We start from the raw sequence: 27,240 nt of genomic DNA, 5'->3' as shown, positions 1-27,240 counted from the left end.
GTGTCCGTTAGTATCTCTGTTGCCTTACTGATTTTCTGCCTGGGAGACCTGTCCAATGCTGTTAGTGGGGTGCTAGCATCTCCTACTGTTATTATATTCCCATAAATCTCTCCCTTTCTGTCTGCTAGTATTTGTTTTATATATGAAGGCCTTCTTGAGAAGGGACATTTAAAGTGGATCCTTGAGGAGAAGTAAGGGCAGGATGCAATGTCTACGTGGGGGATGGGAAAGACACGCAGGATGGTCCCTAGAAATTGACATTTTTGTGACTTTCTTTTGGACGAATGGGTCGAATTAGCCAAGAGCATTAAAAAAAAAAAGAATTCTTTGGAGGGGGATTAGGTTTGTTTATTTATTTAACGGAGGCACTGGGGATTGAACCCAGCACCTCGTGCATGCTAAGCACACACTCCACCACTGAGCTGTACCCTCCCGCCTTCAAGAACATTTTTAAAATTAGACATTACTATGTACTCTTAGGTTATAAAAATGAAAACAATCTCATCCTGATGCAGAATTAGAAAGATCCATGGAAGGGGATAAGTGGCAAATAAAGTCTCATATGTAGAACATGATAAGTTGGTCTTTGAATCCTTTGAATTTTGTTTAAAAAACTTCATTCTGCCCTTTGTTTTCTGTCCCATCATGTGACATCACAGACACCTTTCTGTGGCGCCAGCATGAGTGAGCAGACGTCCCCGGGGGACGGACACAGCAGAGGCCCGTCCCCGGGGGACTGCCTGGGGGCGGCAGCTTTCCACAGGGACATACACGCTGCTGTCCACACCTCTGTGCTGCGTGTGCAGCAGGGGTTACTGGGAGGCGTGTTCCGTCGAGGAAGGCCCCTCTGTCTGCACCCTGAGATAAGCCTCTCTAGCCTGGTCCCCACTGGGCTCACCCCATCTCCCTTTAGCTCTGGGACCTGTACTTCGGCTGCTGGAGTGTGAGTTTCAGGGATAGGCCCTCCTTTTCCTGTTTCTCAGGCTTGTGGTCATGAAAAGCTGGCTGGTCCCCCTGCTGCGATGCTGGGCGGGCAGGTGCTCTTGTGGGTGGGTGGGTGGGGGCTGGTAGATTCCCACAGAGCTTGGAGGTGAGGGCAACTTTGAATGAGAACCACACTTGACTGACCAAGTATTCTTTACTTATCTGTCTCAAACAGAAACTGAAACCACATTTACATTGAAGTCCTCACAATCTGGGGGGCCCAGGGAAAAGGAGGCCCTTAACCTGGTACTCAGAAGGCAGGCAGGGGACATTGAGGAAAGGCAGGATCTGCCCAATATGCCAAAGTCCCACAACAGAAAAAGAAGAAGAGCGGGTGTTCCCAGATGACCCCATTCAGGACCAAAGGGGCTCCTCAACCTGGGACCACCAGTGGAGTTGAGGAATCAGGAGAACATTTAAAATTATACCGCAACTAGGACATCTTGGCTGCAGTGAACTGGCTGTCTTCCAGCATATCTGAGGAACGCTACATCATGATCTGGTCAGGTCGTTCCGCTTAAGGGAATTGCCTGGCCAGGCGCAGTTACGAGTGTGCTTTCAAACTCTTTTCCCCTTGGGCACCCTCAGTCATGTCACCTGAAATAAAACCACACAGCCTGAGAGCTGTGGGCTAAGTTTTACTGGGGGCAAAATGAGGGCTCTAGCCTGGGAGACGGCATCTCAGACAGCTCTGAGGAGCCGCTCCGAACAGGCGGGGGGCTCAGGGTATGTATGGCTTCAGTGATGGGGGGACGTGCTGCCAAGCACACGTTCAGGCAGAGGCTGCTGTTTGCCACCAGGAGCAGACGTCACTGTCAATGGTTTTAGTGCTTCTCTAGAGATGAGGAGATGGGAGAATTTGGGCTGATAAAATCTCCTGAAAATATCTGACTCTCTGAAGGCCTGTTCTGCCAGTTTCCCCAGAACACAGAGCGCCTCCTTCCTGGCCCCGCCCTGGCCTCCCCCCGCCCCCCCCCCGTCGGTGTTGGAGGTCCGTGATTCAATCCCAGCAGAGGGAGATGGTAAGCGCCAGTGGGATCCAATCCTTGGAGAGGCAGGTGGCAAGTGCCAGTTTTTAGTTGGCAGTCACAAATGGTCTTTCTACTAAATCACAGAATCAGAGCTGTTTAGAGCAAAGTGAGCCCTCAGAACCATGTTTATCTCCCTGCACTTTCCTGGAACTCCTGGCCACCGTCTACACCGCTGAGCACACACTTCCCACAGTGCTCGGTGCCCCAGAGCCTGAGCCTCCCGGTCCCCTTGTGCTGCTGCACCCCCCCCCCCGATCCCTGTCTGCAGTGCCAGGGGCAGCACCTCCCCGACCCCCAGTAACTTCGTCTCATTTAACTCGGAGTCTCACCTCCACCGGCTCTCCTCCTCTGTCTGTGGCGACCCTCTCGGATCCCAGCCGGGAACCGCTGCTCTCTGGGCCCCTGGTCCCTGCCCCACAGGCCAGCACGTCTGAGATGAGAACTTCTTTTCTTTAAAGTGTCTGAGTTGGGAAAGAGCCCCACTAAAGCTTTCAGCATGAGGTCAGGCTGTGTTCTGGGTCCAGGGTCACCACCGTAAAACTCACCTCTGAATCATGGAAGGTTGTACTCGAATCCGCTCTGAAAGTTACCCTGGGACGCAAGGTGCACTTTTGCTCTGGGACGGCATGCTGTGGGGTCCACGTCCACATGTTGATGTCTGTCCCCCACTCCCACCCCCCTGAGGTGGTTCTAAGTCCCCTTGTGTTCCAGTGGGTCTGTCTCGTCCATGCTTGTTGGGGATGGTCAGCAGAGGCCGCTGTGATTTTTGCTTTTTGCCACAAAGTGGATGCTGGACCGCAGGCTCCGGGACAAGCCCACAGCACAGAGCTGAGCTGCTGGGATGCTGTCCCGCGTGGAGGCCAGAGGGCAGGAGGCTGCACTTTGGGTTCTGCTGGAGACAAAGCAGCGTGTGCTCTGAAGAAAGCTGCCTGGAGCTTCCTCTGCAAATGCCAAGCTCCACTCCCCCGCCACATCACCGTCCGGGACTCAGCCCAGCATCCTGGCGCAGATCACATCCCTAGTGCACTCCGATTCATTTACTTTGCAGTGTGCTTGGAAACGATAAGAAATAAGAAGGTTCCTGTGTGCTCGGGGCTGGTTGCTGAGAAGGACTAGGAGGTGGGGGTCTCACGTCACCCCATGAGTCACGGCTCACCCACTGTGACACTGTGTGATTCCGGAAAGTCCCCGCATGTGGATGAGGCTCCCCCTGTGGGAGGGTCGAGGGCAAACTATATATTTATCTGTATTTAATTGAGACTCTGTGACATATTTTACCATAAACCCTTGCATTGTTTCTATTAATTTTTTGATAGAAGAAACTAAAGTGATACTGACTGTGGAAGAAATCTCAGGAAATTGAAGGAGAGTGTCGTGTGACTGTGAGGAAGGCTTCCTACTCCCCGGGAAGACGAGAGAACAGGAATGAAGGTACACACGTCTCTTCCTGGAAAGTGGAAAAGTCACACAGCTTCTCGACCAGGAAACGGTGTTCTTTTCTGTTGATACATCCCTGTGTCTAACCAGCCTCCCACCCGCCGCCCTGCCTTCAGCCTGGACCCCTGCCTAATCCCGCAGCACACGCCTGGGCTCCTCGGGGAACAAGCCTCGTGGGCCCGGGTGTTCGTGCCTTTAGTTTCCCCTTGTGTTGAAGAGCGCACACAGAGAGGATTTATGCTGCTCACATTTATAGAGGATTAAATATTAATCCTAAGCATTAATCCTAAGCAACAGTCATTCTTACTTCAAAACTGTGTGTCCTTATTGAGCTTTGATCGCAAAGCACAGACGAGCTGTCGGGTTTGCTGCCTGTGGACCGCGGGAGCTGTTTTAGGAACAGCACAGCCTAAGAGGCTGTGAAGCTGCGTCTGGAGCGGAAAACGGCTTTTCACTGTCACATAATGTGAGTAACTTGGAACCATCTACAAAATTTCCTGCATTCAAGACACTGATGCTCACTGTCCCGAGGCTGGAGCTGTCCTGCGGGACTGTCCACCAGGCCAGTGGCCCTGTGGGTCACAGAGATGGAGGGCACACAACGAGACCATCAGCAGGACGGTCCAGAGCCCTGGGCACTCGGCCACCCCGGTGAACAAAGGCTGCTCCAAGGAGAACGTGAACTTGGAGCCAGAGCAAGTGCTGGGTACCAGACATCTGGGGAGCAGACCCTCTACCCTGATGCAGCTGGAGTCCGACCTGCAGCCCGGCGGCCGCCCGGGGCCAGGACCACTTCCTGTGCTGGGTGGACGGCATGCAGGTGCAGCAGGCCCCTTCTGCCGACGCCTCAACGTTTCATTATTCATCACTGCACATTTGGGCTGCCGGTAAAGGGGACCAACGTTCAGCCCCGAGCCTCAATTCTCCCGCATCATTGCCACAATTTAGAAGGAGAGGAGGCGCTTTGTGGAACGAAGACATTTGGATCGGTTCTCCTGCTTAAACTCGCATTTCTCACTTTCTCCTCAAAAGTATCTCTGCTAGTGTATCACGTGTTTTTCTATCAAAGGACAGCTTTATGTCTTCGAGAACACCTGCAAAGAGGTTCTTACCGCATACTGCACACTGAAAGCTTGATAGTAAACACATTTTTTGGAGTCAGTTGGGATGAGGAATTCTGACATCTTCAGTTCCCTGCATAGGTGACATATTCCACTGACTTTGCACTTACTACATTCAAACGACACATTTGAAAATTTTTAATTGTCATTTAAGTTTGTGAAATCATAAGCTGGCTAGTGTGTGTGATATGTGAAGAGGGCGTGTCCCTTTAAGACTGGGAGACAGTTTAGAATCAATCCATGGTTTTCTGGTTTTCCGAGATGGGGTGGGCGGGTCAGGAGCAGCACTCCCATGGCCGAGAAGATCAGGATCCCAGCCTGGTGGCCGCCATGGACTTGGGGAGGTGACGGGTCCGCTTGTGGCTGAGAGAAGGGGTCTTCCCAAGACTGAGTTTGGGGCCGAGGACGCCGAGATGTTAAAGAAATTGGAAGGAAGTGCCTTTTCCAGGGTTACAGAATGATAAACTCAAGCCAACTTCCAAATGAAACGTCAGTAAAACCCAAGTGAGACAGGAAGGATGGAGCGACGAGGTCACTCGCTGGTCTTTGCTGTTGATACGTCTGATGATTATCTTCCATCAGGAAACAAACGCTTTTCACCTGTCAGTTTTTTCCTACCAGGGTTGAAATATCCCTTTTTAAAAAACTCTTCTTTTTCACTGAAGTGTGGTGGACTTACAGTGTTAGTCTCGGGTGCACAGCGCGGTGATTCAGGCACACATATGCGTACAGACGTGTGTGTTTGCAGATTCTGTTCCATTACGGCTCATTACAAGGGAGTGAGTATAGTTCCCTGTGCTGGACACCTGTTTTATATGTAAGAACGTGTATCTGTTAATCCCAAGCTCCTAATCCATCTTCTCATTCTTATGTTTACAGAAAGTGCGAGGTTTATGAATAAACACATTTCTGTTTATACACAAGGGCCATCACGACTGAGTTCCAGTTTGTCTTTGTAAACCTGCCCCCTCCCGCAAGTGCTCTGTCTTATGAGAGCCGCTGACTTCGTCCTGACTCAGCCTTAATCCTCATCTTGATAAAGACCCCGGTTCCCTTCAGATAGAAAGGAGGGGCAGTCAGCTGGGGCCGGGCTTCGGGAGGACGCCTCGCGCGCTCAGGGAACTTTGTTTTCCTGGTTCGTTTTGTTTCCAGTTGCCTGAGCTCCGGGAACGGCAGGAGCGCCGTCCTCCCCGACGTCTTCCCTCCTGGACCTTCACGCGCCCACAGGCTGTGCGCTGACAAATGTCTCTCGTTGGAAGCCCAGAGCTTGAGAGCTGGAAAATCACCTTTTCGAGCTGTTCGGGGAAGGCGTCTGGAGCAGGGGCACAGCACGTCTGCCTCTCCAGGGGCTGGGCCCTCGGGGTGGTCCCCGGTCCCCAAGCTTCGCCTGCTGCGGGTGTTAGAAAAGTGTCCATTCAACGCTGCAGACAGATGGTCCGTTTTGGTTTTTCAGGCAGGTGTCTACTCAGCTGGTGCTGATCACAGAGCCGAGAGCTCCTAAGGTTCCCTCCGAGACAGCCCCGACCACGTCCGAGGCCGTGCCGCCAGCCAGTCAGTTATGCGTATGTGTTATGCTGACTTTCTATGAATTGAAGCGTTTTCTTCAGGTCACCAAGGGGAGACCACGCGTGGCCCACTCGGGCCTCTTTGTTCCGTGGTTTCCAGACACTGAGACGGCCTTTCTGTGGGTCAATTTTGTAAGCGCTGAGGAGGGTGGGACCGGCTGTGATGAGGTGTCCCATCTTGCAGGGGAGGGGGCGGCCTGCACCCCTCCCCGCCTCGGGCTGGCTCCTGATGGGCCTTCTTCTGCCGCCTCAGGACGCCAAGGAGCCAGCGGAGACGGGCCACGCAGAAGATGGCAGGGCCGGGAAGGACCCCGAGACGGCGGCAGGGCCAAGGAGGTGCTGGTGGGTGGGGTCGACTTAGAGTCACCGGCCGTTACCCGACGGTGCCCGGGAGACCTGGCACTAGGCCTGCCCCGCCTCCTCTTCCCGCAGGACTGTTTCAGTAGAGCTTTGTCTCGGCTCCAGTGTTCTGCTTCCTTCCACAAGGGGTTCTCCCCCCGCAGCTTAACGTCCCGATGGCTGAGCGGAGCCACGGGTCTCAGCTTAACTTCCCTGATACAAGAGAGGGCACAAGAATGTAAACACTGTTAAAAAAAAATCAGAAATAGTCTCATCAAATTCCAGAACTCTGTCAGCATCCACGCCTGACGCCTTGGGAGAGGGTCCGTTTCTCTCTGCTCTGTTTCCACAAAAGCCCCCAGGCACCCCCCGCCCAGGGCCCCTAGCACGGGAGTAGTTCCTGATGGACCCGGCTTAGCAGAGACGGACAAAGGTCTCTGGTTCCCTCGAGTCCACCTGCTGCGAGCTGCATTTGCAGGCCAGGCTCCGGCCTGGCCCGGCCGTGGCCTCTGACCGTTGTCTGTGCTCTCTCCCCGGCACAGCGGCTGCAGCAGCATGTCTCCGGGCTCCGGGAGCAGGTCAGGAGACAGGAGGCTTGCTGCGTAGCCGCTCCCAGCCAGCTCTAGGCCCAGATCGACGTGCTGACGAGGCAGAGCCTGGAGCTGCGGGAGGAGCTGAGAGTCTCCAAGCTCTGGTGCCTGGAGACCAAGAGGAGCTCAGGGGCTCCGTGCACGTGGGCAGCAGCCGGGCACTCGGGTATCGAAGGCTGCTGTCTGCTTCCACGTAGCATCCTTTATAGAGCCCTGTGCATGTCACTGGGGCTCTGGGCCACCTGCTCCTCCAGGAGGCTGGGGACTTGCTCTCTCTAACCAACTCCACTTCCCATGAACAGTGAGTAACAGAACCCAACGGATCAGGACGCCCACTGGAATCCAGCGGGTCTGGTCTGCAGACATCGGCTGACCCTGCAGAGGGCGCTTCCTGGGGTTTTCGTGGGCTGGCCGGGGCTTTCCACCCCTGCTGACTATGATGACCCAGAGATGGGTCTGTTACCAAGCCCGTCGGTAGCCATGTGGCTGGTGAGCCCAGACCGGGATTTGGACCCAGCTCTCTGACCCCGGGACCAGCTCACAGGACCTCAGAGATGCCCCATCTAGGCGTCGGGTGGCTGATGACGTAGAGCCCATCCTGCCTCCTCCCAGACTTCGAGTCCGTATTCTCACCCTGCGGCAGCATGGCTGGACGCGTGGTCCGGCTTCCACGTCTGGGTGGCGGGGCTGCGAGGGGGCTGCGGAGATTGTGGGGGAGGCTGGGCTTTACTGGCCGGTCTGCAGTCTGTTTCCTGCAAATGCATCCAAATCGTTGAATCATCAAAGTTATAGGCCAGACGCCGGCATGAAGCCTTGCAAACACCCTGTGGATGTGAGTGGGGGGTACTTTCTAGCGGATTAAGGGCAGCGCTAACAAGTCTGACCCGCACTCACCGCGTGGACTTGCAAGTCTATGGTGCAAGGAGTTAGTTAGGACACTCCTGAGGCGGCAGGATGATTCTCTGTCTGTCTCTTAGTCTGAACTCTGGTACTTGGTGGATTTCCAGACGCCCGCCGGGTCTGTGCTCAGTGCCCGCCACAGGGCTGCAGGGGTATTCGAAAGGACAGTACCTGCTCTCAGAAGGACACACCTGATTTGAAGGAAACAGGACACGTATATGGTAAGTGTGTGGACACAATTTCATTTTTATTTATTGGGGGGGCAGATAATTAGATTTCTTTATTCATTTTTAATGGAGGTCCTGGGGATTGAACCTAGGACCTTGTGCATGCTAAACACGTGCTCTACCACTGAGCCGTACCCTCCCCCTTGGACACAGCTTTAGGGACAGAAGATCAGAAAGTCAGTGATACCAGGAGCACACGACACACCAGGGATGAAAGCCTGGACCAGCGTCTCCCCTCCCCGCCCACCTCCCCTCCCCTGAGCTCAGAAGCCCGCCCTCCACGGGAAGGGTCCAGCTGTTGTAGAGTTTGCTTTAGAGCAGGGAAGCTCCAGATTCTGCACTCCAAGTCTCTGATGAATTGTGAGAGACGACACCAGAAACGTGATCACTTTGTTTTCCTTCTTTGCTACTTTCTCAGTCGAAGACACTTGACGCAAGGCAATGAATCTGGGTTGAGTTTATGGTGTGGCCTTTGGGAAGCTGGGATATTTTCTTTTATTATTTTTCATTGGTTTCTGGCCACCTTTTTTTTTTTTTTAATTGAAGTGCAGTCAGTTACAAGGTGTCAGTTTCTGGTGTACAGCACAGTGTCCCCGTTATGTGTTTATATATATGCATACACATATATTCATTTTCATTAAAGGTTATTACAAGATACTGAACGTAGTTCCCTGTGCTATACAGAAGAAACTTGCTTTTTAAAAAAATCTACTATTATAGATAATGGCTAACATTTGTAAATCTCAAACTCCCAAATTTATCTGTTCCCACGCCCTTTCCCTGGTAACCGTAAGATTGCTTACTATGTCTGCGAGTCTGTTTCTGTTTTGTAGAGGAGCTCATAGTGTCCTTTTCTTCTTCTTTTTTTGTTTTTAGATCTCACATGTGAGTGATCTCATATGGTATTTTTCTTTCTCTTTCTGGCTTCCTTCACTTAGAATGACGATCTCCAGTCCATCCATGTTGCTGCAAATGGCATTATTTCATTCTTTTTTATGGCTGAGTAGGATTCCATTGTACACGTAAATCACATCTTTATCCAGTCATCTGTCGATGGACATTTGGGTTGTTTCTGTCTTGGTATTGAACACTGGGGTGCATGTGTCTTTTTGAATTGTGTTTTTCTCTGGCTATACCCCAGGAGTGGGATTGCTGGATCATGACATCGCTTACATGTGGAATCCAAAAAAAAGGATACAAATGAACTTATCTACAAAACAGAAATAAACTCACAGACATAGAAAACAAACTTGTAGTTACCAAGGGCGGAAAGGGGTGAGAAGGGATAAACTGGGAATTCAAAATCTGCGCATCTTGGGGGGCGATGGAAGTGCTGGCTGTCTTGATTGTGGTGGTGGCTTCATGGGTGTGTGCAGCCATCAAAATCCATCAAGTTGTGCATCTGGGATCTGTGTAGTTTACTGTGCAGGAACCAGACCACAATAAAGGCGCTAAACAAACAAACAAAGCAACATTACCCTGCTTGGGACATTAGCATCTTGACAGGACGTGGAGAGGTGGCTTACCTGACATCTTTCACCACCCCCCCAAGACTGGTCCTCCCTGCTGGGGAACCAAGAGGCCCAGAAGAGCATCCTTTGCTGCCTCCATGGTCATCTGTGCCACCAGCCAGTTTGCAGCTGGACCGTGATTAATAACTGCACACACACAGTTGCACAGGTGGACATGGGCAGTTTGCTCAACAGACTAGGAAGTCTTGAAGGCGAGGTGGGAGGACCCGGGGGGCAGAGGACCTCGCTCTGCGCTGCTGCGTCTGCGGGGCCCCACACATCTGTGAGATCTGCTTACACTCAGTGCCCATGGGATCTGTTTCAACCTGGCCTGACAGCTGGGCCTCCGTGACCCCTCACCTGTGGTCCTGAGGTGGCTGGAGCACGTGCACCAAGGAGACCTTAACTCTGCCCTGGGGGAATTTGGCGAGTGGGTGCCACGCCTTCACCCTGCCTTCCAGGATCCAGAGTGACTTCAGTGTCACAGGAATGCCCCCTATTTCTTCAGCATTCCTTCTAGAAGATTCTGATCAAGATTTCCTGTTTCCTCTTTTGTTGGTTCCCTCTAACCCTGAGTCAGAGAGAAACAGAATCCAGTTTTAAAATAAAATAAGAACCTTCACTTTCAATGCAAGACATTTCCAGTCCCCCGAAGATTTCTCAGAACCAAACATCCCAGCCCACTTCCCAGACTCCCTTAGTGAGCAGTTTCTGCAGCTGCTCGGTCCCTGGCCCTCCGGCTGGACAGCAGGCTCGGGCTTCTCGGGTCTGAGTCCGCGTCCCTTTCTGGGCTGCCGGCTCCGCCAGCTTGTAGTTTGGGGTATGAGGACAAGGAAGAGCCCCGACACCCCACGCCTGGTTTTCCTGGGGTCCCGAGCTGGGCGGCCTCCGCTCCTCCTCTCAGTGTCTTCCTCTGTCTGGCTCACTCCTGCTCGCGGGGTTTCCAGCGGTATTTTGCGGGGGAAGAAGGAACACACGCCCATTCCATCCTCCCGGACGTGCAGGCCGAGTGTTTCTAGAGAACGACCAGATGCCACCTTGTGGCCCCCTGGCCTCGCGTTCTGTCTGCTCTGCCCCAGCAGGACTGTCTGTGTTCTCTCCTCCCCGTCCCTTAGCGTCTGTGCACCGGATACAAATTTTATGCACAGAGGTTTCCTGTCACTCTGGAAACTCTTACATCAGCACGTTATTATTTCAGTTGAATTGGCCCGTAAGACTCGTACTGCCCAGACTTGGCCTGTTCTTCCTGACGGATGGCTCAAGGCGATTCCTACCCTAAAAACTTCAGAAGCACAAATAAGATCACCTTTCCTTAATAACACATGCTTTCCTCACCTCCGTTAAGACTCACCTTCACATCTAAGGAGTCATCAGAACCTGGCTCACAATAAAGGAGTATTTAAAACAAACACTGAGGGACAGTGAGATCTAATCTCTGGTTTTCCAGTGACGGAGGTCGCAGGACTCGGTCTCACTAGGACCCCGGGCACTTGTGGAAAAGATGTTCCTTTATTTGCCAGACAGTGTAAGGTAGGAGTTTGCTGACAGGTGAGATCAGAGCCACCCTGATGCGCTTGTGTGCTTGGCTCCTCTAATCTTTCCTGGGACGAGGTGGCACTAAATGCATGGATGCTGAAAACAGGCAACGAGCAAGGAGACATCACCGCCTCATGCCTCAGCTTGCTGGAATGTTTTTCTCTCTTCATTTGTTTTCGGAATCATCCAGATATCGTAGTAAAATTCTATTAGCCGTTTAGAAGCGTGTCCACGTGCACCCTAATCACGCTGAGGGATCGCGTTCTTGGCGTGGGTGGTCATCTCGTCCCTGACTTTTGCATCACCCACTAGGCGTCGCCACTCACAAAAATCCAGTCTCACCTTGCTTTAAGTTTTTGCTTTAACTTTTTTTTGTGGTCAAAACAAGCATAAAATAAAATTGGCCCCTTGCGACATTTAGCACCTCTGTCTCATTCTGGAACATTCACAGTGCTGTGCAACCATCATGACTATCACCACCATCTAGTCCCAGAACAGTTTTGTCACCCCCAGAGGAAACCCTGTCCCTATTTGCTGTCGTTTCCCATCCCCCCTCGAGCTCCTGGAAACCACCAATCTGCTTCCTGTTTCTGTGGATTCGCCGGTTCTGGGCGTGCCATGTGAGTGCAATGGTGCGACAGGGGAGCTTTCTGTCTGGCTTCTTAGCATGCGGTTTGCAGTGAATCCTGGATCTTCTGTGTCCTTCCTGTCTGGGAGGAGCGGAGCACACCTGGATCTGGGAGGTTCTGACGCTGCATGCTGGGACAGTCAGCTAACAGTCACAAGGCCGGCGGAAAGGGAGCGAGCTCCTCGCACCGGGTCTGACTTGAGGCCCGGGATCTGTATACAAATAACGGAGTCATTTGTGTGTTTGGAGGAGGGGGAGGTTTTCAGCACTTCACTTTACTCTAGACGGCTGATCATTCTGTTGACAAAAATAATTTTGAACAAAATGTCGTCTATTAAAAAGCAAAAAGTTAACCCCTGGTCTCTTACACTGTTCTCACCTAATAATTCTTGTAAGATGTGATAATAGTCTCACTCACATTAAAAATGCACAACGCAATTGTCGTGAAGCACGTCCAAGAGCAGGCGCGGGGCGAGTGGGGCCTCCCAGGAGAGCTGAGCCGCCAGGCCGGGAGGGCGCCGCGCCCACCCCTGAGCTGGCCCTGCCGCGGCGGAGGTGGTGAACTTGTGTCCAGACCCACGTCTTTGGCCCCAGTGACGTCACTGAGGCTGGGAACAGGTTGCTGCCTTCCCTGAGGTAGACACCTGCGGTTTTCAAAAAGAAAGTTCCTGTCTTTGTTTTTTTTCCTGCCACTTGGGGACGCTGCTTCTGCGTGAGTTCCTGGAGGCCCGGACGATTCTTCTGGCGTTGAATCCGTCCGCAGCAGCTCTGAAAGCAGCTTCACTGAAGGGGAGACGAGCACGAAGCCGCCCGCTCGGGGTCCGGGGCGGCGCTGCCGGCGGGCGGGGCGCGCGGGGAGATGCTGGCCGCGTGGCTGCAGGACCCCACGCGCCGCCTGCGGGGCCCGGCGCCTGGCGGGGGGACCTGCCCGCGGGCCGCGGTTCGGCTCGGGGCGGCTCTCGCCGGCTCTCGTCGACAGAAGCAGGCCCGTCCTCCCGCTGGTCGGTTCTCTAGGCTGGGAGCCCCGTTCGTTCTCAGGGCGCGTTCGTCCCGCTTTCTTCTCAGCAGATGCCTCCTTACCCAGCGTTCTGCTCGGGAGCGCAGGACAGACCCGCAGGCGTGGCCGCATCCGCCGCCGCGCGCGCAACGCAGCGGCTGCGAGCTGCAGTCGCAGCCCTGCTGCGTCCCTTCCTCTCGGTCCGCAGACCGCGGGGGAGACCCAGCTCAGCGGTGTCGCGGGCAGGCTTTCTCCTCACCGGTCCATCCGTCCAACAGTCCAGGGGCGGGGCCGGGCCGAGGCTGACCTCCAACAGCCAGGGCTTCACGAGGTCACCAGCAAAACATCAAACCCAAAGAGCTCGAAGCAGCTGGCCGCGCAGGGGCCCGAGGGAGCGATGGCGCGGAAGCCGAGAGGCCCCCTGTGGCGGGTTCTCCGCCACGGAAGCAGGCCGTCCACGTCCCAGCTCCGCAGGGCCCGCCTGCCCCCGCGGCCACCCCCCTGCCTCTCGGGCGTCTCACACGCGGCCCGGCTTTCGGCCGCTGACGCAGACACGGATGCGGCGGCCACGCCTGCGCCGGCCGCAAGGAGAGGGCTGCAGACACCGGCCTGTGCTGCGCGCGGCGGCACAGAGCAGAGCTTTCACGTCGCTGCCAACGACAGTCCCTCTGCCTCGAGGTGCTCCCGCCGCTCGCGCGCCAGCGGCCGCCTGGGGCCCGGCACCCGCTTCCCGTGAAGTGCGCGGCCTCGGGCACGACGAGCGGCGGGGCGAGCTCGTCGGGGGGGCTGCACGGCCTCGTCATGAGCTTCGGGTCGTGGCCGGGGGTCCTTCCTGGTGAGCCGGCTGGTGCCGGGCGCTGGTGACGCTGAGGTGCTCCGTCACCGGGAGGAGCACGCCCTCCAGTCCTCCACGTTTTGCTCTCGGTGATCAAGCTTGCCCCCCCCCCCCCCCCCCCCCCGGCGCCAGGAGGACACTGCACCACTGCCAGCGTGGTCGCGTCAGCTCGGAACGCCAGGGGTTTCAAGACGGCCCCTGCGGGGTCATCGTCCGCCTTCAGATAAGGTTTCCTTTTCTGAAAATTGATGATCAGAAAAGCTTTAGAGGGCGGGCCGAGAGGTCACAACCTAGTGGGGCTTTCGCTGGAAAGGCTTCACGTCTGCGGTCAGCTGTTTTGTTTGCTTTGCTGCCGGACGTGTGGCCCCGTCTGTTACCTGCCTCTGTTCACAAACACTCCGTCTCTGCTCCCCGTGCACCTCCAGCCCGCCTCCCCTCTCTGGTTATTTCCTTCTGTGAGAGCCTGTTAAATGTGTCTGCAGGGATGCCGTCAACACTCTCAGGGGCCAGTCTCTTGCGGACCCGTAACTGTAGTGAGTCCATTATTTTGACCAAAAAAAGTCCAACTTTGTGCAGCTAAATGAATCTGAACATGTGCCAAGCGCTTGAAACGATGGTGTTGTGTGACCAGCAAGGGTCTCACGGGCCTGAGAAGTCCTAGGAGCAAGGGCGTGGCCCCTGTGATGGCCTCTGGGTTCCCACCTTATACCCCCAGGGCCCGGAGCTGTTTCAGTGGCCAGAGGCCTGGTTTATGCAGATGTGTGGGAATTTGCCAGAAAGAGCTGAGAAGGAAAATTTGAGTTTTTAAAAACTCACTCTGCAATACCAATGGTTATCTGAGGATTGTTCTGACATCCTGCAAGGCCAACAGGAAATGCAGAGTCAACATTTTTATGAACTTTCAAAGAAAGAAAACAAGATCTTTTGGGAGAAAAATTAAAACTGATGACAAAGCCTGACTTTTCATTACGACCTAGGAAAAAAAGGTAAAACTCGTCAAAGCCTCTGAGGGAAAGCACGGACACTCCAAGGTCCTCAAGTGACAAACGCATCAAAAGCCCCACGTTCAGGCAGTTTGCCTTGTCTCTGTGATGGTGTTTGTACTGTCCGTGCATAATTTACCACACAGGTGACATCAGTAACGCATTGGATGGAAATTCTGGGGTGTTGGGGAGAGTCTGACTGATATAAAAGGAATAAATTGTGACGTATACTGTGCTTTCAGGGAAGCCAGTTTGGACAAGAAAGAAAGGAAGGAAGGAAGGAAGCACGGATGGTGGTGGGGGTGGGAGGGAGGGAGAGACGGAGACCTCCCTTGCTCACCCACCTCCTTCTCCTCACTTGACACGGGGAGGAGTTGGCGGGGGCGGGAGGGGGGAAGGAGGCAGTCTGTTGCCGAGTGACCTCGTTTCGAAATCTGAAGCTGCCTGCAGAGTGTGGGTTGCCTCTGATACTGAAGGTGTTAACAGGCTAGGTCGGCGGCTCCAAAGGAGGTTCCGGGAGAGCTGTGAACAAAGCAGCATCAGCAAAGTGCCCCGGCGCCTTCTGCGTTGTTACTGCTTTGACCGGGGACGTACAGGATTTATAAATCTGTCATGGCTGTTAAGAAGATTCAATCTTTGCCACTTATTGTGACGTTTTCAAACTGTGTTCCCTGGAATTAACACGTATATCAAGCAGTGTGTGTGTGTGTGTGTGCGCGTGCGCATGCATGGCAGGGAAGCGGGTGGGGGAGGCTGGGTCACATGATTATGGAGGCAGGATTACACAGAGTTGAAAGATTTCTTCTCTTTGTTTCCAAGAAACAGGCCACGTTTCCCCAAGTTCATTTGATCATGACACACTCTTAACGTGTGTGTGACATCAGTTTCACAAAACCAGCTAAGAAACGCGGAGTCCGGTAGACCAGATGAAACGTTGTCCCATTTCTGGCACCTTCCACCTGCTCCCACCTGGGGAGTAGACCTATCAGAGGCTCAAAAAGAGAAGGTGGGGTGAAAACAGGGCCTGTTTCCTCTGGAATCAGTGCTCAGAGACCAGGGGCTCGCCTTCCCCGGCTCTGCCTGAGCAAAAGCAGAAGTCCCGGCAGGTGCCGCAGCCTGGCTTCCCTACCCCCGTGGAGCCGAGAAGGCCAGCAGGTCATCCTGGGGGGGCTGGGGGGAGGGGGGGTGTCTGAGGAGATGCAAGTCCTGGAGGGCTGGTCCCACAGGGCACCCACTGACCTTGGACTCTATTTCAACTAAGTGTCCCTTTTCCTGTTCAATTTCATTAAGAAACCAAATATGTAATTGAGAGTTTTTTCCTTCTCCATAAAAGTTCTCCTGGACCTACCTGAAATGTCTTTATTCTGCCTGGTTCCCACTGACGGGCGCTGACAAGAGCAAGTAGTTTAGGTGTGTGTAGGGTGCATGTGGAGGGACCGAAGACAGGCTGGGGACAGCCTGAGGCCGTTGTGTCGGGGAGGGCGCCAGGACTCTGTCTGGGGAGGAAGGATGCAGGCAGTGATGGCTGAGGTGGGCGGGGCCAGCAAGGACCCTTCCCCTTCCCAGGAGGGGACGCAGGACTGGGTTCCCACCTCCCTGGCCTGGAAAGGAGAAAATGCTACTTTTAAAGTGGACTGACTGCAGATTTCCCCGTTACTCTAGGTGTGGCATCACCTTTGCCTGCAGGGCAAAGTTGCCCGCATGGGAATAAATAAAAGCAGAGCCCCTTCCACATGCATTTCTGTTCTGAAGCAGCAGGACTCGGCCCCCCAGGGTCAGTGAGTCACACCGGCTCCTCTCCCAAGAGACTCCCTCGTGGGTGAGACGATGCTGTATGTGGAGTTCCCTAACAACTTGTTTCTTTGCTGGTCTGAGCTGTGGGGGAGGTCCTCGCGGCTAGAAGGGGGCATGGTGACATGGGAACGACGCTCATGGCTGAGGCAGGACCTAGCGAGGCTGAGCTTCTGCTCAAGGTGTGGCCAGTGGCCCGTGAATCATGGAAGGAACATCCACGAATACATGGTGTTTCACCCTTCGTGTCCCAGGCTCGTAGTTTTTCCTCATTTCAACCACGAGTAAACAATACTGAAAACACAGAATACATAGAAGTTTCTTATTCATGGCTCATTTCTGCCTAAAATGCCCTTCCCTTTTTATAACATCCCACTACCTTAGTCAGGAACCAGGAGACAGTGGCTAACTCTACCTTCTTGGTTTGGAACCCAAAATTCAGTGGAAAATTCTACTTCTAAATAAAATAAGCATCACAAAATTTATCATTTTACCAGATAAACCCTAGATCTTTACAGCTCTTCCCAAGTGGCCAAGTGCTTAAGTCAGTAACCACGCACACACACACACACACACACACACATTTTAGTATGTGGATTTCTAGGCTGTAATACATAAGATGTATTAGTGGGAAATTGACTAGATGACTGACAATAAAATGAAATTAATTAAAGATACAAAAACCATAAAATTATAGTAGTCTGGGGTATTTTATTGCACAGCCAAAGAGTCCTGGCTATTTCCTGAAGGCATCCATTTATATTAATTGATGCTTATAATAATTTAAAATATTAAATTGAACTCTCTGTGCTCAGACTAAAAAGGCAAAGAAATGCATCACGTGACACACATGCAAAATACAAATATACATATACATATAAAGACACAAAAATGTAGTATGAAATTATTAATTATTTAAATATATTTGCCGCTTATCCAGGACAGAAGCGGAAATACTTGTCAAATCAACAGCCTGAACTTTTACAGTTTTCTAAGTTTGAACGTAGATGGCTCAGCCTGGTTGGAGGAGCTGTCACAGGGCCCACAGTTGTGCTGAAAAGAAGCCAAAAACGTTCTCTTTGAACTTGGAGCGCTTCATCTGGAAGCACAGTTCTCAGCCCCACTGGGCAGACACACTGATGTGTCACGATTGGTTCTGGAATGTGTTAAAGCGTAATCTTATTAACTGTGTGTAAAAAGCTCAAGTTTGCTGCAAAAACCATTGCGGATACCCAGTCATACTGATGGCGTCAAGATCTCCGGCGGATATTTCCATCTCTCTCTCAGGTGCGAGGCCTGGGGGAGGGGCTCTGCAAAGTGGGCCGTCCTTGACAGGTGAGCGCCCACAGACCTGCAGACACTGGGAATATTCCTTGTCGAGGGGCCTGATAGAGAAGGCGTACCTTGGGGGCATTCCCAGAGATCCAGGTCAGCCTCCAAGTAAAAACTCCCAGAAGGAAGCTGGGACCCACCGGACTCCTCCCGTGGTTACTGCCCGATGGGAGAGGGGGTCCCCGGCCCCAAGGATGGAGCCCTGGTGCTGTGTCTCTGTGACTGGAGGAAGAGTCCTGCCCGGAGTCCCCCTCAGCTCCAGGAGAAGAACTGAGCCCCAGGCACAGTCGCTGGGAGCTCTGGGCCTGAGGCCAAGCAGAGCGTCGGCCTGTCGTCAGCACCCGCAGCGGCACCTGCAGGTCACGGAGGCCGCCACCCTCTCTGTGTGTGCCCGATTCCGCTACTGCGAGCATCACCCACTGGACGTTCCTCAGGCCAAAGCCCCACCTGGATGGAAACTAACAGCGCGCGGTGCCCCGGGCCCACCATGCACCCACGCCGCGCGTGAGCCAGAGCCCGCGGGGGCACAGACAACCTGGGAAGGTGCTGCCGGGGACACCCCGCCCAGACAAGTCACGCCCCGTGCCTTCCGACGGCCGTACCGCGGACGACTGCATCCGCGCACGAGCAGCCGCTGAGGACCATCCCGACTCTGGAAGCCGCTTCCAGACGTGTGATTAGGACGTTATCATAATTACAGGGTTTCCTGGGCTCTTGGAGTCTGGTTCAGCCCTGGCCGCACATTCTCCTGGCTTATGGAGGAAGCTTCTCTTTCCCATCCCCTGATGATCTTGTGGGGCCCACGGGGGGAGGGACGTCAGCCAAGACAGCATTTCTATCACTGCGGGAACCGTCATTCCCGGGGACACCCCTGCGGGCCCATTGCTTCTCCCGCAAGACTGATCCCGGCTCGAGAGTTACATGGAGAACGGGCTCCCAGTGCCCGTCACGAGTTCTCACACCCTCTTCTTTTCAAAATAAACCCTCAAAAGAGAATTAGGAGTCAAGTTTTTTTTTTTTTTAATTCACACTTTACTTTTTAGCACCTTCATTGCTTAAAGGACAAACTACCCCTCCAGGCAAACTTCCCATTTGAATCGGGATCCAGCTAAAGTCTCAAACCATCTCATTAAATGTCAAGCCCTTCAGTCATCATAGAACTGAGAGGAAAGATTTGGGGGTCAGGGAGGGGACCCTCCTTGGGTGACCCTGAATCAGATGCTGCAAACCAAAAGAGGTACCACTGAAGCAGAGAACCAGTTTCTCTGAGAAACAGCGGTCAGTGCACATGACCAGTGCTCCTGCTGGCAGCTTACACGTGCACAAGATGAACGTAATAAGACTGCACGTTGCTATAAAAAGACGTTGATTTTTAGAATTTCAAAAAATGAAATCCAAAAATATTTTCCCTGCCTTTATTTGGAATGACTGAAGATTGACTTTACAAAGCCTGTATGTTCATGCATCTCTGGTGAAAATGTGATTTAACTTTTTTTTTTTAACTATTAACAGCCTCACCTTTAGTCATATTGCAAATATCTATTTTTTTAAAATGCCATTTGTTGTGAATGTAAAATTCATACACACAACTGATATTTCACACTGCTTAGCACAGAGATTTTCAAATTTAGGAGTTAGTTGTTTTAACATTTTTTTTTAAATGGAGGCACTGGGGATTAAATGCAGGACCTTGTGCGTGCTAAGCACGTGCTCTACCACTGAGCTGTACCCTCCTGCTGTTAAACATTTTTATCAAATGGGAGCAAACAGCAGCTGGAGGCCCTGGTATGAATTTTCCAGGTAGTGAAGCCAGTTTATGGAGAAGAGTCGGCTTCAGCCACCTGTCTCAGGATCGCCGTCGTCCTGCTCACTCTCCTTTTCTGATGCATAGTTTACAGCTTCCCGCTGTGGTTTCCAGTTTACATGAAACATAGAATGCTTCTCACATAAAAAAAATACCTGTATACATTTTGCCCTATTTTTTAAGTTGGCTGATTTAAAATAAGAGTTCTACACACACTCTATATGGTGCACCTAAACCTGATATCACACTGGAAATCAACTATACTTCAATAATAATTTTAAAAAACGGTTTCTGCATACTATCTACATGTTCTTTAGGGAAAAAGTCGGTATTGCCTTGAACCTGGGACAGTTTGTATTATTCTAGTCAGAGTCCCTGCGCCATTTTCGATGTTGATTATAGGGAAAGGGCTGTTTTATCATTAAAACCTTCAGTTTCCTGAGGGCAAGGCCACTTCCAATCACTCCTTGCCCCCAGAACCCCAGTTCCCGTGTCTCCTTTCTGTAAACACTGGCGAAGGGAACCGACTTGCAATGAAAACCCCAGCATAGTCCCAGGACTCACCAGGCTGAATCTGCTCTTTACAGACTAATACAAAAAGGCAGGGCTTTTGGCCTCTTTGAGAGCCTTTGGTCACTGCCTACGTCTGTCTGAGAGCCACCTGCTCAGCATGGCACCCAAGGCCACCAGCCCTGCTCAGCCCCAGGCCCCATCCCAGCCCCACCTCCCAGCCCCCGGAGGGGGTCAGGACGGTCAGCCTCTACGTTAAGCTCTGGTCCTCAGAAACCTTTGTCGCCGACGTTGTGTTTATCCTGTTCGCCCTGGTGGGGCAGCAACCCAGCACACAGTAGGCCCTCTGAGTATTTTCTGGACTGACCGTGGTTGGAGCGATACATCCCCGCAGGGACAGGTGCAGCAGACTGGACAGTGACCGCAGGTCAGGGCGCGCACTCACCACTCCTGGCGGCCCTGGACCCCTGTGCTCTCGGGAAGGATGGGTCCAGGGACCAAGGCACCACCCATGGGGCCACCCACGGGGCTGCCCTCCAGCTCTGGGCATGACATCCATAGGTGGCTCCCTGAACCAGGCTTGGTGTGAATGGAGGACGGCCTCCTGGTCGGGCCCGGATCCGAGGCTGGGGGTCGGGTCCCCCCCTCAGCAGCCGCAGAGCCCAGTGCACAGGGGCAGGGCTGGAAGCTGCCCTGCTGGCCGCCGAGCAATGCTGCTGCTCCCTCACAAAGGGGTCATCCCCTCAGGGGCAGGGCTGAGGGCCGGGACCCCAGTCAGGATGTGGACGCAGGGTTCCTCCATCTGTGCTCCAGGGGCTTACCTCTTTCCAGGGACCCGCACAGGCCACAGTCTTGGTGGCCCCACCAGCTACACACCTGGGGACTCAGAGAAGAGGCACTGGGCCCCTCCAGGGCATCCTGGGCCTTCCTTGGGCTTTTCTGTAGTGAAAACCTCAAAATATACCATTTCTACCCCAAAACAGTTGAGTTTCCAAAATGAATCTTGATTATTTGTTGAAGCCATGTTTCTACCAGAGAACCGGTTGGACCCACCCTCCAGCCAAGGCTGAACGCTTCCCCCCCACCCCACCGTCTCGCCCCGCCTTCCAGGGCGCAGGGGCCCCGCCTGTGGACTCCGCGGCCTGAACCCGTGAGAACCATCTGGCATTTCCAAGCCGGGAGCAGCTCGACAGCCTCTTTGCGCCCAGCCCATTCAGGTCCGGCGTGTTGCCACCTCTGCTGGAGGATGTTTACTGTTTCACCGTCATCTGCCTGATTACAGGCACTGTTACAGTCGCTCAGGACCAAATGAACCGCTCCATGTAACTGCACGCAAACCGCACGACACGCAGCCGCAGCTGTGGGCTCGCGGTAAAGGGGATGGGGACGGCGGTTTTCTAATTAGCAAACCGAGAACAAAAGGAATTCACTGTACGTGGCCTAGAGGACTTTTTCTTTTTCCGGTTGACGTGTTCGCTTGCCGTTAATTATGTATGGTTGTCCTCCAGCCCTACTTGCTGGTGAATTTTGTAAAAACTTAGTGTCATTAAATTCTTCCCCTGTCTTCAGACACATCGCACAAAGGGCGGGTCTGGCAAGGACTGCAGTGATGTGCACGGCAGGGGAGGCAATCCAGGTGTGAGTCAGGATATCCGGGTTTGCGTCGTTTAGCTGAGCAATTTATACATCCTGAATTTGTTCAACAATTTTTCCATTTTTCCTTCAATCAGAAATGGATGCTTGAGCTTGAGCTTCCAAGACTTCAAGCTCAGTGCCTGCCTGGGCATCTGGGCTGCAAGAGGAGGCAGCGGTCCAGATGAGAGGCGGTTGCCAAGGGAACCTGAACAGTAAGGAAATGCGGGGAGCGCTGATTTGATGAAAATGATTGCTGTTTCCCAAAGGGAGCGCAAGGAGCAAGCATGTTTCTCTGAGCTGTTTCATGTCGAGCCTCCTTCTGATGGTCTCCCTGAATTTCCCACTGGGCTCAGTTCTCTCCTTGGCTTGCGACCCCCACAGGATCCAGGGCCCTCCTCAGACACGGAAAGGCTTCAGGATGGCTCAGTGCCTCCTGGTCAGCGACCACACGCAGTTTGGACTGTGTGGTCAGAAAAGTGACTCAGAGGTGCATCCACGAGCCAGGGCAGTGCTGACCCAGGACCACCTTCCGCCCCGACCCCAGGCTGCAGCTCACGCAGTATGGGGTTCTCTCCCTCATCAGTTACGTGGACCTCGCAAGCGTCCACTATTGACAGCACCAGTCTGACCTCAGCTTCGAGTGCGCACGCCTGCTCTTTGCGCCTGGACGGTTTCATCTGACGTGCCCTCCTCTGATCAGATCAGGAGGGGGTTGGATTCATGGCGATGTTTAAATCTAAAGTTTTGCTGGAGTCCTAGGAAACTCTGAACTCATGATAGAATTTTCACTGTTTTGTTACACCCCAGCCCCACCCAGGGGAGCACAGAGACCCATGCTTCCAGCAGCTGATAGGAGGGGAGTCCCGTTTCCCAAGCCCCAGAGAGGGAGGCGTGGAGAGCAGCACGATTACGGGAACTTGGAACTCTTTCCTGGCCCCACCAGCAGCCAAGTGACCAAGCCTTTGCCGTTCACTGAAACCTGACACTGCAACCCGGTGCACTGGAAGGATGGTAAGTGTTCACTGAGAATGGACTTTTATTGACTCGCACCATCACCTCACTACTGCTTGAAGGACTTAATGAACAGGGTATTTTAATAATAAACACCTTGAGAGAAATACGTGTAAGTGCATAAAACGAGTCTGTGGTTTTGGAAGCTGCTGTTCTTGGGGGAACTGACGTGAGCGGGTCCCCAGGGGTCCAGGTGGGTGGTGGTCTGTTTCCCGGTCTGGGTGCTGGCGACATGGGTGTGTTCCATTTGTGAACTGTACCAAATCATACACGGATAAATGTAAATTTCTGTCCTTATGTTACAATTCAATAAAAAGTTCCAAAACCTTAAGTGCATCTATCTCAGGTGAAAAAGGGCATTTAGGATCATGCCTCTCTCGCCTTCTAGTAGCTAACACCCCCAGCCAGGCGTCACGCAATCAGGTTCGCATCCCATGTCTTCAACTGCGCAGCTGTGGGGCCCGGGACACGCCAGAATCTAACTGACCTGTCTTGCATTTCTCATCAGTATCACCTGAGGAGCCTGAGCTAGACTCACCTAATGCCTTCCTTGCCCTGCCCAACCCCCAGTATTTCAGCTGGGTAATGATCCTTGACCCCCGCGCCGGGCTTTAGCGATGGCCTCTTTCCTGGAGAAACCCCTCCGGGAAGGGCTGATAATCCTCCCCGTCTACACCCCTCTACTTTCTCGGGCCCACTGAGTTCACGTCTTTACCCCCAGACTCCACTGAGCTGCTCTGGCCACGGACCCCAGCAACCTCACTGCTGCTAAGTCAGTGGCCCACCCTCCATCCTCACGTGACGTCACTCCCGGCCGTCCTCGTTCACCTTACTGGTCACTTTTCCCAGCTCCTCCCCCTCATCTTGTTGTCTCAAAAGGAGCTGGGAAGAACCTCGGTCCTTGTCTTACCCGAAAGAGGAGAATTCAGACGGGAGACGAAAGCACTGTGTAATGAAAGATACTGAAGGATTTATTAGCAAAGGGACGTGCACCTCCAAGAGCTGGAGGCAGGCTGATCCAAGGGCGGCAGCAGCACCGGCCTTTGCCTGCCCCTCCTCTTACGCCCTTCAACTGTTAAAGAGAACCAGCCCTCTCAAGCTAAGGGAGTTAGCGCTTTTCTGTGTGTGGGAAGGCGCAAAGGTCCGGGCTCACTGAAATCACTCCTTTGATGTGCACCTGGCCGTCCAGGTCCCCTCAGGGGGCACCGCTGGGGGCGCTGCGGAGCCGGCTGCCTGCTGGTCTGCGTCCTGAGTTCCCTCCATTCCCGGTCGGGGGTCGGGGGCGGCGGTCGCCGCTGATGACGTGATGGCCTCAGGATCCTTGTTCACTGATGTGGCTGCAATATTTTTCATTCACAGAGTGGACACTAATCCAGCCTGGGGGAGGGGGACGGGGGGTCACCCAAGGTTGGGACATCTGCTGTTGGAGTAGAAGCTTCCAGGCTCCTGGAGGGTGAGGTGGGAAGTGACCGACCCACTTCCCTGACAGCCGCCCTCCGGCCTGTTCGGATCACAGTCCAGCAGCAGCAGTCCCTGCCTGTTGTCAACCGTCACGACAACCAGCCCGGCTGAACACGGCCATCTGTCGGAGGCAGCGTCTCCGGGCTGGCCCGAGCTCCTTGCAGGAGTAGTTGTTCAAATTCACAGATGGTGGGAGCCTCCTCGGGACACGAGGGAGGAGAGCACAGGTGGAGAAGAAGGGGTGAGCAGCCTCCCGGGGTGAAAGGAGAAAAGAGAAACCCATGGGGATGCTGTCACAGAGCAGCCAGGGGTGCGGAGACCCGGACGGAGAGCCCGGCTCAGAGAGAGGTGGTGACCGAGTGACCAGCTGCTCCCCCGCGTCAAGGAAGACTGGATGCGCGTAGGTTCTGAGGGTAAGAAGGGCAGATGGCTCTTAGGACGCTGCCCGGCTTCTAGCATCATCAGCCTCACCTGTGTGTCCCGTTGGGGACAACCTTTGCCCGTTGTCCTCCAATGGTCTACAGCATGCGAAGTGACTCACCTGATGACTTCTACGTGTGTGCTCTGGGTGTTCAGGATAAAAGCATCTGGACGGAAGACGGTGCCATGATATAACTGCATTTATTCAGGAACTCGTGTCCCCTGCTCTGGCTTTGGCCCTGACGGACGCCGGGCGGCGGTCCCTGACCGGCCCGAATGTCGTTCAGCGGTTTGTAAAATGACTGGTTTGGGGCTGCTTTTTGGAAGCAGCCTTCAACTCTTAAAAACAACAACAAAACAAGCAGCAGTTGTTGGTGCTAAGAGTCTAAGCCAGTCCCAGTTGGCGGACTGTGCCCTAAATTTCTTTCTTTTGTGCCTGAAACTGATTCCTTCACAAATATTCTGGATTTCCACCAGGAGATGGATGAGATGGTGGACTGCAAAATTTGGTAGGAAAAAAAAACACATAAAAAATGAAATACCATGGACGTCGTTGCAAAGAATCAAGTGTCAACTCGGAGGCGCCTTCAAGCAAAGCCCTCCTGCCCGTGGGCTCCGCCCCACCTGCCGCGGGGTTTGCTGCTTCACATTTTGGTCTGTGCTTCTCCTTCCTCCTCTGGCTTTGTCTGCCGGACGGCAAGCGGCCAGGCCAGCTTCCTGGACTCCAGACACTCGACGACTCCGTACGCCACCACGGCCAGACTCAGGATGCCCAGGAGGATGTAGAGCTTGACGCTGACGCACAGAAACGTGCTGTACCCAAAGGCGACCACGAAGCCCAGGGCCTCCCACAGGCGGTAGTTGGCGAAGGCGGCCTCCTTGTTGTCCTCAAACAGCACCCCGTAGAGAGCTGCGGGGGGGAAACCGCGGTGAGGCCTGGCCGTGGAACTGCACACGCCCCCTGCGATGGCGGCAGGAAGTTGTGCGGCTTTCCACGGCCCCGGCGCTCAGCACAGTCAGGACCTTCCTTTTTGAACCACGGGGCTAGTTCACGTTGTGGATCACAGCCAGTTGGTCATGCTCGCCAGCAGAGGGGAACCATCGCGTACAGAGAACCAGGGCTCATGAACGTGAGTGCTGGGGGGGGTGCCGCCCACGCCCGCGCCGCGTGGGTGAGGGAAGCCAGACCTGACCTGCGTGGGTGCCGGTGAGGGACCCACCCCGCAGAGCCCGAACGTGAGGACGCCTGGAGGCCGTGCTATGGGGGAGGGACGTGCATTCCTGGGTGAGCACGGGGAGCACCCCCATCCCCAGGACGTGAGTGAGGCGGCAGTGTGTCTGGAAGGCGGACAGCTGGGAAGGGGGATGTTGCCAGCAGAGCGACAGGCCTGCGCACCCGGCCGATGTCCTGCTCTGGTCGCCGGAGCTGCCCAGTCACCACGCCTCCCGTCCCTCCACTGGGAACCTCTCAGCCTCCGGGGTGGCCAGGCGCAGACCCTTCTCCTGGTGCCCCCCATCCCCTCCCTCCTTCCTCCGAGGCCCAGGAGGGTGCCCTGAGCAGAGGAGGCCCTCACTCTCGTCACCTGGGGGACGGGACGGTTCACCATCAGTTGGAGCCCCTCTCCTGCACCCTCTCCTGGGCTGCCTCGTTGCCTCCTCCTCCAGCCTTGTTCTCTCCCGTGGGTCCCAAGCTGGAGTCAGGTCACCCTTTGCCCTCCTTCCCCATGACACCACTGCCTCGTCTGCTTCTATGAAGCACCTACTACGTGGCAGTCACAGCTCTGAGCTCTGCAGACACAGAGACAAGGGTGATCAGGAGGCTCGAGGCCCCTTCGTCAGACTTGGACCCTGAGTGTTTAGATTTTTCTGTCCGATCCGACTGTTAGAGCAGGCAGGTAGCTAGATATGAGCAGAGAAAGGGGGCCATGGGCCAAATGGAAGAAAACCATGTCTACATCTTGTAAACAACGGGGGTCCTGGGACAGACCAAGAAAAACAGGATCCTCCAGACTAATAAAAAGCCATACCTTCTGGGTTGACAAGTGTCCTGGAGGCCGAAAGAGAGGACAGGACAGGAATCCCCACCATCCAGCTGTAACCTTTCAATCACTGTGACCTCTGTCCACACGTGACCTTTTGCTTATGATACCTCCCCATCTGAACGTAGCCTTTTGTTCATCATGACCTCATCCAACTTCCCAATCAAGACTAAACAAGGACAAAACTCCCTCCTCCCCACCTGGGAAGGCGGAGCTGGGATGAAGGTCAGGAAAGACGACCCCGCACCCCTCCCTGCCAGTGAATATTCTGCCCATTCATTTTTACACCCAGATAATGAGCTTGCCAAGGAGACTCAGGGCAGCTACCCACCTGGGTCTGCCTGCTCTTTCCTTGAGAGCGTACTGTCTGTCCCTTAGTAAATCCTCGCTTTGCTTTCCTGACCTCCGTGCTTGTTTCTGGGTTCTTTCTGTGACAAGACTCTCCGGCCCCAGCACGACCTGTCTGGTCACCGCTGGGGTCACCTGACTCCACATCTCTGGGCATACTCTACTCCCAGCGGCCCCCGCACTGTTGCTAGAATCATCTTTCTAA

General features: G+C 54.0%; 2 protein-coding genes and 1 long non-coding RNA gene across 11 annotated transcripts in view; all 3 read right to left on the bottom strand.

Moving 5' to 3' along the window:
- Nucleotides 1–3,638: 3,638 nt before the first annotated feature.
- LOC123612770 (uncharacterized) lies at nucleotides 3,639–10,891 on the bottom strand. Of its 3 annotated transcripts, XR_012508486.1 has the most exons (6): nucleotides 10,066–10,891; nucleotides 9,455–9,645; nucleotides 8,998–9,362; nucleotides 7,962–8,158; nucleotides 7,701–7,819; nucleotides 3,639–6,690 (listed from the first exon to the last, which is right to left on the bottom strand). It is a non-coding gene; the product is annotated as an uncharacterized LOC123612770 (long non-coding RNA). The 3 variants fall into 3 exon arrangements; XR_012508485.1 differs by having other exon boundaries at nucleotides 8,998–9,645; XR_012508487.1 differs by having other exon boundaries at nucleotides 8,998–9,615.
- A 1,118-nt stretch (nucleotides 10,892–12,009) lies between these two features.
- On the bottom strand, nucleotides 12,010–13,981 carry TTLL2 (tubulin tyrosine ligase like 2; the record flags this gene model as incomplete). The annotated part of the gene is given in 7 exon segments (XM_074368917.1): nucleotides 12,010–12,081; nucleotides 12,446–12,597; nucleotides 12,600–12,662; nucleotides 12,665–13,121; nucleotides 13,174–13,202; nucleotides 13,205–13,356; nucleotides 13,359–13,981. Coding segments are annotated over 7 exon segments (1,548 nt in total), but the record flags the coding sequence as incomplete, so codon positions are not given.
- A 9,739-nt stretch (nucleotides 13,982–23,720) lies between these two features.
- The window catches only part of UNC93A (unc-93 homolog A), a 53,651-nt gene continuing 50,131 nt past the window's right edge, over nucleotides 23,721–27,240 (bottom strand). For all 7 annotated transcript variants that reach the window (XM_074368003.1, XM_010968938.3, XM_045506455.2 and 4 more), the window contains one exon: nucleotides 23,721–25,558. In XM_074368003.1, coding sequence (XP_074224104.1) covers nucleotides 25,293–25,558 — 266 coding nt within the window. In that variant the 3' untranslated portion in view covers nucleotides 23,721–25,292. The remainder of the gene's footprint in view (nucleotides 25,559–27,240) is intronic.

Source organism: Camelus bactrianus, chromosome 8 (genome assembly GCF_048773025.1).
Source record: "Camelus bactrianus isolate YW-2024 breed Bactrian camel chromosome 8, ASM4877302v1, whole genome shotgun sequence".
Taxonomy (NCBI): Eukaryota; Metazoa; Chordata; class Mammalia; order Artiodactyla; family Camelidae; genus Camelus; species Camelus bactrianus.
The sequence above is the reverse complement of the archived record's forward strand: the minus strand, read 5'-3'. Positions and strand labels throughout refer to the sequence as shown.